At 43.2% G+C, this 13,801-nt stretch overlaps 2 protein-coding genes across 4 annotated transcripts in view; one reads left to right on the top strand and one right to left on the bottom strand.

The window, feature by feature from the left end:
- Positions 1–451: 451 nt before the first annotated feature.
- ARL6IP6 (ARF like GTPase 6 interacting protein 6) lies at positions 452–7,329 on the bottom strand. Its single transcript, XM_028746042.2, has 4 exons — positions 6,874–7,329; positions 6,104–6,157; positions 4,209–4,341; positions 452–3,424 (listed from the first exon to the last, which is right to left on the bottom strand). Exons 1-4 carry the CDS (start codon positions 7,184–7,186, stop codon positions 3,331–3,333), a joined length of 594 nt encoding a protein of 197 aa, XP_028601875.2. The 5' UTR covers positions 7,187–7,329; the 3' UTR covers positions 452–3,330.
- A 305-nt stretch (positions 7,330–7,634) lies between these two features.
- The window catches only part of PRPF40A (pre-mRNA processing factor 40A), a 67,940-nt gene continuing 61,773 nt past the window's right edge, over positions 7,635–13,801 (top strand). For all 3 annotated transcript variants that reach the window (XR_013394681.1, XM_077936294.1, XM_028746020.2), the window contains exons 1-2: positions 7,635–8,435; positions 10,783–10,920. Coding sequence is in view for 2 of the 3 variants with exons in the window: in XM_077936294.1 (XP_077792420.1) it covers positions 8,025–8,435; positions 10,783–10,920 (549 nt within the window). In the remaining variant the exon portion in view is untranslated. The remainder of the gene's footprint in view (positions 8,436–10,782; positions 10,921–13,801) is intronic.

Raw genomic sequence — 13,801 nt, 5'->3', positions numbered from 1 at the left:
GAAATACGTTTTGAAAGAAGCATTCTATTGTAGCCAATAGACTAGGTTGTGGTGTGTGCATGATGCCCACATGTTTCTCTGCTTTGCAGACACATCCACAGGCCCAAAAGGTTAGCAGTCCCTGCCCTATACATATACCAATGTAACTTTGCAGTCCCCCGTGTGTGCAGTTTTGCATGCTTTTATTGGTAAGTGGGGTCCCTTCTATTGGTGAAGGACAGTTCAGAGAAGGACAAGGGAAGGACTGCTGCACAACAGCTATCACACATAGGTGTTTCTACTAGCTACTACTTAGAACTACATGTACAAATTAAGGTGAGCAATAATATTCATTCAAGAGGGGCAAGGCATGATGTGACTGGGACGTTACTGGTAACAAAATTTAGTAACAGAATAAAAGATAAATGATCTAACATCACCAAAAGCAGAATAAATGACCAAACACCACTAATAGTAGACAAGATTAGTTTATTTGCAGTAAACAATTTACAAAAACAATGGGGGTTTTGTGACGCAAAAAAATACTGCATGGACAAAATGAGTTCGGTACAAATATCCATTTCCAGTTAAAAAAGTCAATTATTATATTCTATATTTAAAAGGAACATGTGTTTATATTATACTTTGCCTTGGACCCAAAGGGCTGTATCCAACACTGCAGGTCCATTGGCACAAGGAACTTCAGCCCCCTCCCCAACACCCTCAAAACCACATCTAGAAGGATGGGAAGCTCTCCAGAGCAGATTTTGGGGGTGCACAGCAGGCAAGGATAGGCAAGTCCCGTTGCACCCATGCAACCCTGCAGGCACAGCATCAGCTACAATCCCACCCCAAATGATCTGAATGAATGCATATGTTGCCTGCCCACTCTCCCTTCCCAAATGCAGCCTTCTGATGGTGTGGCACACTCCATTCAAAAGGACCCCCAATCTCAGAAATGCATGGGAAAGACAACAAAGTTCTACACAGGGAAAATAGCAGGATGTGTATTCTTTGGTTCAAAGCCATACATTAAAAAATCTAGTCAATTAATTATTTGCCTATTTGCATACTTTAACTAATCAGATGTTGAAGTCAGATAAGCATGATACATTAGTTTTCATTAGAATATTTTAATTTGTTACCCTAGTACTTATTTTAATACTATACATATCGTAATCAGTGCTGCTTCTTTTTTTAAGGAAAAAAAAGGTGCCGGTACTCACCATGAGGTTGTAACAGGAAGTGCCACACTTTTAACACTTGGAGAAAAAGAAAGGTGCCGGTACTGCGTTCCCTGAGTACCCCCAGAAAAAGCACTGATAGTAAGCTATAAGAGAACAACCCTGCTGTTTTAAAAGTGTAACAAGCAAAATATACAGTTCTGTTTGGACAGTGTTAAACTATGGTTCAGTTTTACATGCAAGAGCCTCTGGCCTCAGTACTTCCCCTGCTGTCGCTGTGAGAAGATGTGAAACTTTCACTTCTGCTTTCCATTAACTATGGTTTGTCACATCTGACCCTTCAAACTGTGGTTAATCTTAACTATGATTTCCAGAAACAAGCCAGAACTGTAAACCAGGGTTTGAAGTCTAACAACAGTTTCTCTAAGTTCAAACACAGTAGATGTATAGGAACAATAAATCTTCCCTTTGTGCCAATGAATTTCAACCTAATCAGAAAACTATGGTTAATGGAACAAGGCAGGAATCCAGTTTGATGTCGGTTTCATATTCTGTCTTGTTCCTAAGCTGTTTCCCAATTTGAATGAAATGAGAATTGAAAGTAAACTGAGGAGTTCCTGGGGTTTTTGCACCTGTTACGAAGGGGTTATGTGCATGCTCACAAGCCTTATTCATACTGAACTTATTTAAGTCAATATACGATTATCAGAACCTTTGCTATGGCCATTGGCTGATGGCAAATAAAGTTTTATCTATCTAAGATTATCAGAACCAGGCCAATAAATAACTACTGTTAGTTGAAACAGAAGCAGAAGTTTCTGATCTTCTCCTTATGGCTGCAACAGGTGGACAACAGAAAGGAGCCCATGAATTCAAGGTTAACACACATAACACTAAGCCATAGTTTATTTTAGCACAACATACTTTGGCAGCCAGTCTGAGAACAGAAAGAAACCAAACTGAGAACACGGACAAAACACATTACAGCTGCATTAATACAATATTGGTGTAGTCAGAATTTTGACCCAACAGTTGGAGGTAGCGAAAATTAAGGCAGTGCTTTCTTAGCTATCAAGTGGCACAATCTACACATACTTCTAATTGAAATCCCCCCAGCACTCCTAATAAAAGTATTATGTAACATTGTTACAGCTTGACAGCTGGTCCTGAACTGATGCCTGTCAAATGGGAAGCCCCTCTTTCTTAGCGGCATGAGGGAGCGAGCGAAGCTGAGAGTTGAGACTTGTAAATTAGGGATCAGCCTGCAAGAAAGAAGCTATGTGATTTTCTCTTCTAGGTCTTTGACACACATATAGCTGTCCTAGCCCTCCAATGACCCAACAGTAGGGCAAAACTAGGCTTTATTTCACCTGGGTCAAAGGGTACAGTTTGGCATGCACTTGCATATCCATACACAAAGGCTGGGGGACTCAACTATGTCCCGCTAGAGGTTTCACCCAGGGCAAAAAAACTTGCTAACCCCCCCCACCCCGGTAGGGCTCTGCCCTAGAGATAAGAATAAGGCGCACTGAATTTATGTTCTGTATGTAAACCTTTTTTTCCAATCTACAAACCCTGTCCTTTTAAGTCTAGGAACAAAGTAAGTCCCATAGTGGAAATTGAGTGAAATTGCAGGGTCTCTCCTTTCGCTGCTGTCCCCTTCTCCCAAATGAAATTAAGTTAGTGTAAATCCTCTGAAATCGAATGAGCACAACTGATGTGATTCAAACCTCCCCCCCCCCCCCGAATTTTGTTGCTAAGTATGCAGCATGTCAAAACCAAACCTGAAAGTTCACTGAATGGTATAATAGAATAATGGCAATTATTATTAATCCAGTGGCTATTTTGAGCATTTTATCAGCAACAATCCTGAGCTAAATCTCATGAAGTGGTTGCCTCATGAAGTCTTTTGAAAATGCTGCAATCTTTTCAGGCAGCCGGACATTTTGTGTACACCTCCTTTCCTTATTAATCTGTCTCCACCCGTTGATTTGTTTTAGAAATACCTCCAGCTGCTTCCTAAAACATTAGGCATCATTTTGGAGAAAGCATATTAAAACAGAGATTGAGGCAAGTATACTGAACACATGGATGGTTTGTTTGTGTGAAGGCAGCTTCAAGTGTCGTCTAGAAAGCTGTCTCTCTATGAGAAAGTTCTCAGTACAGACTAAAGGAGACACCATACTAGGGCAAGAGCTGCCACTATTCCATTCAGTATGGCCATACTATAGCCCATGTGAAAGGAGTGCCCAGTCATTCGCCTGAAAAAAAGCAGAAAACCAGTATGTAGGTAACAAGAACATTACAAAAGCTAAATTTAAAATTTTTTAATCCTAGTCATAGTCCTATTCCCAAAATGAAAAATTATTTCATTACCACAATAGAAAGCCTGAAGAAGCCAAAGTATAGCAGATTATTACCAATTCCCTTCAATAAAACTCCCACGAACAGCAAAAACACAGAGAATTGGGAGTATATTCAAAATATTCCACATACAGAAAGCATTAAATAATGGAAATTTTTTGGGGGGGGGGTTCACTGTATTATATTGTAGATCATGGGTTTAATTATTTTTTACCTTGACTTAAAACTGTTTCAGGAATACTAAAGTAAAGGTTGAAAGACTTTAATATAAGATATGAAAACTTATGATAGGACACACCCTGCTGGCTAACTTGTAAAACTGTTTAATATGAAGCCTCAGAAAGAACACATTCTTTGTATTTTGTGAATACAAGGCAACAAAACTGTCCTTGACATACAACATAACAAATTAAACCTATTTTACATCCTATCACGTATAACAGTTTATGGTAATATTGCATTTCTCAACTAAAAACATAGAATTATTGTACTCTAGCTAGTCACCATGGACTCTGTCCCGGTGACTAGTCCAACACTAGTTGGCATAAATTTGTTTCCTCGAATATGAAGTTGTAACAGCACCAGCATATTTAGTAACAAGCTGTTCCTTACATATCTATTATAGTGGTTTACTAAGCCCCGTATCTGGTCATATTTCAGTCTTACGAAGAAGGAACTCACTTGAATCGTGCAGGTGAGAGTGGAGTAGGAGGAAACATTCCCGGTTCAAAGGAATCAAAATAGGTCACTGTCCAAGAAAAACTGCAACATGAAAGTCCACTCATCAAGGATAGAACAAGTAGACTCCAAAATCCTTAGGGAAGAGAAACAAAGTGAAAACCTGGAATACAATTTTAATTTGGCCACAGGAGAGATGCATCAACTCCACTGTAGAATAAAGATCAAATCCGGAATAAAAGTAAACTAGCAAAATGACAATTACAATACAACCCTACGAATGTTTACTCAGAATTAAGTATATTGAGTGGAACATGTTTGCATTATATGCGTGCAGAATGTTGTAATTTTCATTATGCTTAGAACAAAACTAGCATTTTTGTGTCTGATCTATGGAAAGTAATCATCCACTGAGTTGTTACTGTTCGCTCTATTCATTTTTGATAATTATCTGGAGCCAAATACCATCTGTTGTGGATCTTCATGTAGTTCTCCCTCAATGAATTGCAGACTGTAAAGTTTATATTTCCCCCCCAAAAAAATTTCCAGTCTTCCAAATCGATTGTATAGCCTAGGTCCCATTCCCACTTTAGCATGTTCTCTCCTTGTATCTCTTGATCTTTTTCTAACAATCTATACATTTTTAAAGTGTTTTTGATTACTTTGTAGTACCTCTCTTTCAAATTTTGAAATTTTGTTTTCAAATCCCCTAGTTTTTATATCTTTCTCATACGTTGCCTTTAACTGGAAATATTCTAGCCAATTTATTCCCATTGTTTTGAGTTCTTCCTAATTTTTTTATTTAGTGTTTCCATTTGTTTCTTCTGCTAATTATCTATATGTTGGCCAGATAGTTTTTATATTATTTTTTAGTGTCGAGGTTGCCTCTAGTGGAGAGATCCACCATGGGGTTTTTTCTGTAATTCTCTCTTTCGTTCTCTCCCATACCTCAAATGGGGCCTTTCTTACTAAATGAATCCTTTATGTAGTTGTATCTTCCCATAAAATAGATATCCGTGCCAACCATATATTTTGTCCCAACCTTCTAACTTTAAAACTTTAAAACAGTATCTTTTAATAATAGCCACTTTTTCAACCAGTTCCAGCACGCTGCTTCGAAATATCTTCTTAAGTCTGGGACTGCAAATCCCCAACTTTCTTTTGATCCCATCATTATTTCTGATTTTATTCTGGCTTTCTTCCCCTGCCATATGAAATTGTCAAGGTCTCTTTGCCAGCTTATGAAATACTTTGTCCCAATTATTATTGGGATAGTTTGAAATAAAAATAGGATTTTTTGTAATATCACTATTTTAATCATTGATACTCTCCCCCCTAATGATAATTTTAATTTGTTCCATTTTTCTATATTCCCTTTAATTTCCTTCCATTTTTAACATAATTGTCATTAAATAAATCCGTGTTTTTATTTGTAATCCATACCCCTAAATAATTTACCTTGTTTTCTATTTTTAATCCTGTTGTTCTCTCTTAACTCATTTCTATCTTTCTCCCCCATATTTTTTGCTAATAATTTTGACTTGTCTTTATTCAAATCCTGATACATCGCCAAATTCTTTCATTTTTATTAATGCTTACTGAATATTTTCTATTGGTGTTTCAGTTGTTATAATTACATCATTCGCAAATGCTTTTACTTTAAAACACTATGTTTCAAGGTTTATGCCCTTTATTTCTTCATCTTTCCTTAAAGCTATTAATGTTTCCAATACTGTTATAAATAAAAGTGGTGATAGGGGGCATCCCTGTCATGTCCCTCTTTCAGTTCAAATCAATTTTGGACAATATATTGATACATTGCCCAGCCCTATTAGCCAATAAACAAAGCCTAAAATGAACAGCCATTATTCCAAAATAAAGCGACATGAGCAGCTTACCTAAAATGCTTGTTTCTATATTCTCATCGGTCTTCCCTTTTTCAGATCGCAAATCTGTTGGCAGAAACAGCAAACAATGAAAGTTGTAAGGCAAGGCAATTCTGGGTAGAAATTGTTCTCTAGCAAGTGGCACACCCAAGCATTTTTTCTTCTACCGCACGACTAGACAATCATTTTGTTGCATAAGAAAATCAGTTAGAATTCAAATGCCTGTTAAAGTGTGCCACAGGTTTTTAAGCAGAAGCATGCGGGTGGCGCTGTGGCTTAAACCACAGAGCCTAGGACTTGCCGATCAGAAGGTCGGAGGTTTGAATCCCCGTGACGGGGTGAGCTCCCGTTGTTTGGTCCCTGCTCCTGCCAACCTAGCAGTTCAAAAGCACGTCAAAGTGCAAGTAGATAAATAGGTACCGCTCCGGCAGGAAGGTAAACGGCGTTTCCGTGCGCTGCTCTGGTTCGCCAGCAGCAGCTTAGTCATGCTGGCCACATGACCCAGAAGCTGTACGCCGGCTCCCTCAGCCAATAAAGCGAGATGAGCGCCGCAACCCCAGAGTCGGTCACAACTGGACCTAATGGTCAGGGGTCCCTTTACCTTTACGGATCACTATGGATGCCTTCCTTAAAATTCCTGCATTGCAGGGTTGGGGTTGGGCTAGATTACCCTCACGGTCCCTTCCCTACGATTCTATGGCTGCTGGGAAGGCGCTAGGCCTAGCAAGCGGTATCCCATGCACTGAGGCGTCTCCTGCCTCTTCTCCTCGCCCTTTCCTCACCTCTCAGTACCAGGCAAGCGATGGCCAGCAGGAAAGCCAGCAAGGACACGGCCAGGAGGCAGCACAGCACGGAGAAGGCCCTGCTCGGCCACCGGCGAGCCGCCCCGTCCGGCAGCGGGGCCAGGGTAGCCCGGGACACGGGGCTTCTCCCGAGGCCGCCCAGCAGCTCTCCTTTGCCGCCGCCGCCTTCCTCCTCCTCCTCAAGCTCCGCCTGGAGGTTCCGCGCTACCTCCCCTCGCTCCGGCGGCCACGGAGTGCCGGGGGGCCCCGCGCGGCCGTAACGGACCTCAGTGTTCCGGTAGCGCACTGCCATGGCAACGGCGCTTTCGAAGTTCTCGCGCGCGAAACGGCCGCCGCGGCGTCGCCCAGTCAAAGCGGTCCCCTCCCCGCCCCCCACGCGACTGCCTCTAAACCGGAAGCGTATCTATCTCGCGAAAGGAGTGGGACCGAGAAATTGCCCACGCCGGAAGAACGCATCGGGAGCCCCGCCCTCTTCTGTCTGTCTCTCTCTCTCTCTCTCTCTCTCGCACCTGCCACCCCACCGCCTCGCTCGCTCAACGGATTAAACTGCTCAGGGCCTCTTAAAGGGACCGAGCGAGGAAGCAAGCCAAACGCCTTCGCTGTCTCGCTCCCTCCGCCCGCCCTTCCAGTTCAGCTGAGGGACCTCTTGGCTTTCCGTAGCCACGCCCCCGATCTCGGCTCGCGGGAGCCCATTTTCCCAGTGTCCTTTGCGCGCACGTCCCCCCTCTGCTCCCACTCTGTAGTTTCCATCCTCCTCAGGCCCTTCCGTTGGATAAGCCCTGACCCCACGCGCGCTTTTTTTTTCCTTTCCCCCTTCGCCCCCCGCTTTTTCTTTTTGCCTCCCGCTGAGGGGAGGAAGAGCGGCGGCCCTCAATTCTCCCCACAACCCGGCCTGGAGTGAGTTTTTTGTTCCGGCCCAGCCGCGCGCGCAGGGCGCTCCTCCTTACGTGTCGGTGAGCCTGACTTTCGACGGAACCCCTTTTCTCCCATTGCCCCGCAGGGCGGCCGCCGCCGGCCCCCGCCCGCCCCTCCTTCCTCTTCCCGTTCGCTCCTCCTCTAACGGTTCCGCTTAGACACCCCGCAGCCGGGAGGGCAGGCTCGCCGGAGCCGGGCCCGGTCCAGGGGAGGCGATGTCAGGCGGGGACTCGGCGGCCGCCGCGGCCTCCCCTCAGCCGCTCCCTTTCTCCCTGCCCAAGCCGCCTCCCCTCATGCAGCTCAACCCCGGCGAGGGAGTGCGGCCCGTGGGGGCCCCCGGCCCGGAGCAGTCGCCCAAGAGCAGCCGCATGGGAGGCCGCCCGGATTGGCCGGCCGGGAAGCCCGTCAGCCTCTTGGCTCCCCTCCTCCCGCCTCGAGGGGAGCCCGAACCCCTCCTGCCCTTCGGCCCGTCTTCCCGCCAGCCGCTCCGGGGGAGGCTGCTGGGCAGGTGCGGAGGTGGTGGCGGCGGCGGCGGGGGGAGCCTCCTCAATCCTTCGATGCGACCAGGTGGCGGCGGCGGCGGTGGAGGAGGCGGCGGTGGCGGTATGGGCCGAGAGCCCCTCATGGTGAGTGGAATGGTTGTGACTTGTTTTTCCCGCTACGGTAACTCCCGCGTGGAGTTACCCGTCGCGCGTTCATTCTGAGCGCTTTCAGCGTGATCCTCAAACTCTGAAGTCGAAGAATAGGGTACGGTTCTGGTCTAACCTGAGTGGAATATGGAGATGGGTAGTTGTTATAAGAGGTCCGGGGCAACTTGCAGTCCGGCATAATCGCCCTTCTCTGTTTCCCACGCCCTACACACATCCCAAAAAAAAAAAGAAAAAAAGAGTGTACTTCATGCTTCTAACATAATCGGTTTCTAATAATGGAGCTTTTTCTGCACAGACGTCTTGTCCTATCTTGATCTCTTAAGCACATCATGTCCGAAGTCCTTTTGTTCAAGTTTTGGGCTACTTCGTTACCAGCAAGCTGCTTATCAAGTTATGTATTAAGTAGATTCATACTTTGATTAACCTTGTGCTTTTCAAGTAGCTGGATGCAATGTGTGCTCATAAAATGAGAGAAAATGGTAACTTTTTGTTTGGTGACGGTAATACGTAAATTTGGCGTTGGGCCTCTAAGGTAGAAAATGGCTGTTTTTAACACAATTTTTAGTTGCAAGTCTGTACATATGAAGAATGGTTGAGCAAGGCCCAATCAGGTATTCAGTTTAGTGTCTGAAGACAATCATGAGAGGGGAGTGGGGGCATGCTGGCAAGATTTGTCCCCTCCTATGCCTCATCTTCCCCTCCATTATAGCCCACTGCTCCAGGAGTTGGAAGATAAAGTTCTGTAGCAGGGAACCTCTTGTATGTGGAGGTATCATAAAGGTAAGGTAAAGGTACCCCTGACCATCAGGTCCAGTCGTGACCAACACTAGGGTTGCGCGCTCATCTCGCTCAAGAGGCCGGGAGCCGGTGCTTGTCCGCAGACAGCTTCCGGGTCACGTGGCCAGCGTGACTAAGCCACAGCTGGCGAACCAGCGCAGCACACGGAAACGCCGTTTACCTTCCCGCTGGAGAGCGGTCCCTATTTATCTACTTGCACTTTTTGGGGTGCTTTCGAACTGCTAGGTTGGCAGGAGCTGGGACCGAGCGACGGGAGCTCACCCCGCCGCGGGGATTCGAACCGCCGACCTTTCGATCGGCAGGTCCTAGGCTCTGTGGTTTAACCCACAGCGCCACCCGCGTCCCACGGAGGTTTCATAAATTTAGGTAATTGGTAGTGCTCACTTCCCAATACAGTAAGTTGAAAATAATATGCTCATGATTGTCAGGATAGTTTCATATTTTATGTTGTTCTTTTTTGCCCATTACAGGGTAATGGCCTGAATGGCAAATAGGTGTATACATGTTAGACACATAATGTGGGAAGTAATCCAATAATATGCTGTTTTTAGTAGTTGTATTTAATTCTGTTTAGTTTTTTAAACAATACTGCTTGAGTTCCTTTAGGAAGTTAAAAACTGCAATTCTATCAAACATGCAGCCCCCATCCAATTGTGGTTGGATGCAGGAGACATTGAGTATCCATCATGACTTGCCATGCACTACTTAAGTGCAGGTGGCATATCCTTCAGTTGGCCTTTATATTAATACAGTGAGGATTGGAGCTTAAGGCTGTTCTTCAGTAACATCTCTAAATGTGATAAAAATTTCAGGACATTCTTGGTAATCAGATTGCTATTTCTGTTTTTATCGAGGCTGAGTCAATGTTTTAAGCTTTCTACAATATTTTAACATTATAAAGAAATTAAAATTCATAAAAGCCTAGCAGATAGGGAGGATACTTGGTTGGATCCACGGGAATCCTACTGTTAATGAAAGAGATTTTTATACAATAAAGACTTCTGTGAATGATAGCGGGGAGAGGTGGTAGTTTTTCCTGATTGGATCAGGGCATCTACGCCCAGTTTCATTTGTTGGAGTCCATATTAAATACAAACCTTTTTCATAAATTGGGGAAGTCCTGTTCATGAAAGAGCATTTTTAAATCTCACACAATGTTCTAAGCTATACTCTATAGCTCTATAACTATATAGCTCTATAACTCAATGTTCTAAGTTACTCTATAGGGTAATGCTGCAAAGAATCAAAAGTTTGGGGTTTGCTTTTGTGGAAACTCTGGAAAGCATTAAAAACCAGTGGATTGGAATATTATAGTTTGAGAGTAATCTACTTTCACGTTAGAAAACTTAAGAAGAAATATATTGATGAATCCGAGAATTTCATGGAAGCAAACAACATGTGAGGCCATAACTTTATTATAGCAGACAACAATACCTCAATGACCTGACTTGGAACCCAGAGAGGTTATTTCCATTGTGTTTATTATCTTGGAATCTTGATCTGTCACGAATATTGTTTTTTTCAGATGGGACATCCGGGTATGCCTCACTACCCTCCCATGGGAATGCATCCTATGGGCCAAAGGCCACCCAATATGCCTCCAGTCTCTCATGGAATGATGCCTCAAATGATGCCCCCTATGGGAGGGCCACAAATGGGACAGGTAAGTTGGTTTTTGTTGGTTTTGTTAATAGCGTCTTAAAAAGTGCATTTTGAAGCATGAATTTTAATCCATTTTAGGGTTTTCCGTAACTCAGTAGGTGTTGATTACTCTGAGCTTCACATCACTACAGTTTTTAAACTACCTTTTCTTTTCTTTTTGGAAAAAACACATTATTGACTTCATTGAATTGAAAGTTGTCTTGCAAGTAGACAAATCACTTCTTCTCAGTTGAGACATATTTTAATTCATGTAACCAGTAGGTCAAAAAGAAGACAGAACCCTACCATTGTAATGGCTTTTATAGGAGTTCCTGAATATTTATAGTTATGAGGCCTTTGTGCTGTGAAGTGAAGGGGTTTAGCCCTTATATGATCAGAGTGAAGAGCATATATCCTGTGTTCTCCTTGAGAATCCGTGAGAGGTATGGCCAGTTCTCTCAGCGCTTTACTTTCCCTGTTCTCTCAATTGTAGAGGTTGTAGCATTTCATTTGTCTCTTCCATGGTTATCTAGAAGAATCAGAAATAATAAACTCTGTCTAGCATTTGCTTCTCTGCTTCTCCATCATTGGGAGAAATCCCACTTCTGACGATAGTTAAAGAAGACTTTACTCTGCTTAGGATTGGGGTGCGCCCCCCCCCCCGGCTGTTAGTGTCAGATGCCTTTTCAGTAAAGCCAGCAGCTTCCAAATATTTCTTCCCTGATGTCCTAGTTGAAGGCGAATAAAGGGAACCCTGTCCTAGCACGCAGTTCATAGATCAGATTTGTGGGTGGCATGCTTCCAGATTATGAACAGTGTGACAGCTTTTTAGTTCAGATGCTTGTAGGGTAGCGTAGACAAGAACTAAAGAGGAGAAGGAAAGACATGCAAAGTAATTTGGGCAGTGAGTGTTATTTTCTGTAATTGCTCAGTTTCAACGGTGATTTTTACTACAAAAACTTTGCATTCTCCAGTGAAGCTTTGCTGGTCAACTTTCCCTTGATTAATAGTGTCAGTAAAATTTCTATCTTCCGGTGTGTATTTTAGAGGTAAATTATTAGTAGGTCAGAATGTGGTTTGGTATCCAGAATATAGGAGTTTTGTATCTTAAGAGTGTGGCTATCCATCTATTTAGACTCCCTCTGTTTTATCTGTTTGTTTAGAACCTCTCTCCTTGTTGCTTTTGGGGGCAGATATCCATAGTTCCACTGGGAATGTACCCACAGTATTTTGTCATATTCCATTAGACCTTTTCCCTTAATTTAAATAACAGCTTGTTCCTACTGATGATAGAATTCACTTTCTTCTGTCCTTGGTTTATAGTGACCCTGAACTTGAAAATTGTGTGCATAACCCATAAAATTAAGGTTGCCTCAAAGTAGTTAAAGCAGGGCTGTTAAACACACAGTTAACAGGCTTTATAACCATGTATTGTGGCCCATCATATATTGGATAAACATTGAGTTTTTGTGGCTCACTGGATTTATCAAGTTCTGTTAATGTGGGAAGCATACAGCTTGTGTCCTGGAGGCTATTAATCTGGCATCTCTGAATTAAGAAATCCTTTGTTTCAAAAGCTACTTGGATAGAAGCTTTTAGGGAGCATCTCTAGCATGGAACACAATTATTTGGAAGCAGCAGTGGGGCAAGACTCCTTTCTTCTCCTGCTTCTACAGGATGGTGGGGAATGGGAGGGCCACTCCCATTCTTTCTTCTCTTCCTCACGCTTCCAAGAAAACCTTGTGGATTGAGGGTGGAGCAGTAGCCCTACCAAATACCTCTCCCTCCACACAAGATGGAAGGTAAGAGGGAGCAGTAACCTGATGCTCCCTGAAGATACATGGGAATGGGGTCACTTGGCCAATCCTCCAGGGACTGTCACTTTATAGTGGGGGGTGATTTCCCAAGAACTTTTTGTGGGGCTTGCCAATCAAATTGGCTGAATATGGCCAGTTGAATACATTACACGCATATGTAAAGGCCACTGCTCTTGTTGTCATCCACTTGTTGCAGTCCCCCAATAAGGACCGATGAAAAAAATCGGAAATAAAACTTCTAGCTTTCCTACAAAATTCATTTCTAGTTAAAATATCATGTGCATACACAAACAGATTAATTCTTCATAGTAACTGCATTGGGTCTCTGCCTTGAATGGCTTTTGCTAGACCCCCACATAACCGTTGCTTTGCAACGTCCCAATGTGAAGAATAGTCCCCTTCAGCATATTTATGATGCTTTCAGGAACAAGGGCAGTGATGTGGTTTTAAGCAGCTACGGTAGTTTGCATCCCTGTTGCATGCTTTTCTCAGCTTTTTTTAACAGTTCATGTTTTTGAACCCTGCAGTCATAATTCTTAAACTTTATAGTACTCTTCATCTTGGAACATCTTTGCAAGCATAACTCTTACTCCAGCCCTGTGAGACAAGTTCTTCAGGTATTATCCTCTGTTCATAGATGAGGTAAATGAGCCCTCAAGATTATTAGAGTTTACATAAGTCACATGGATTGGGTTTGGGAACTGGAATTAGATGCTTAATTGATTTGGGCCCCATTCCTGCAGTGTTTCATTAATAGTGCTAATATTTTGGGTTATTTAATATTAAAACACTGAGTTTTGGGAGCCCTGTATTCTTGAGAGAACTTTTCTACTTTCCCCTCCACCCTGAAACTTCACTTCCTTTATCTTTTGCTTTGGGTACCCATTTGACAGACCACTATCAGTAGCTGAAAAATCTTGCCCTTATTTGTTGGCCCTCTAACTAATAATCCCATGCCCACAGAAATTCCTCTGATCACGTAAGACCTTAAAATTCTGTACCCAGAAAACCATTAAGCTATTGGATAAATATTTTGTTAGGTGTATAAAGCACTTTACATAGTTATATTTCTTTGTTATGCCCCAG

Source organism: Podarcis muralis, chromosome 1 (assembly GCF_964188315.1).
Source record: "Podarcis muralis chromosome 1, rPodMur119.hap1.1, whole genome shotgun sequence".
Lineage (NCBI taxonomy): Eukaryota > Metazoa > Chordata > Lepidosauria > Squamata > Lacertidae > Podarcis > Podarcis muralis.
Note: the sequence above shows the minus strand (reverse complement) of the source record. Positions and strands in the feature narration are given on the sequence as shown.

Coding starts and splice junctions, on each gene's coding strand:
- ARL6IP6 (XM_028746042.2), bottom strand. CDS start 7,186: ATGGCAGTGCGCTACCGGAACACTGAGGTCCGTTACGGCCGCGCGGGG. Junction 6,158..6,873: donor CGCTTGCCTGGTACTGAGAG/GTGAGGAAAGGG, acceptor TTCTGCCAACAG/ATTTGCGATCTGAAAAAGGG. Junction 4,342..6,103: donor TATAGAAACAAGCATTTTAG/GTAAGCTGCTCA, acceptor CTCTTCCCTAAG/GATTTTGGAGTCTACTTGTT.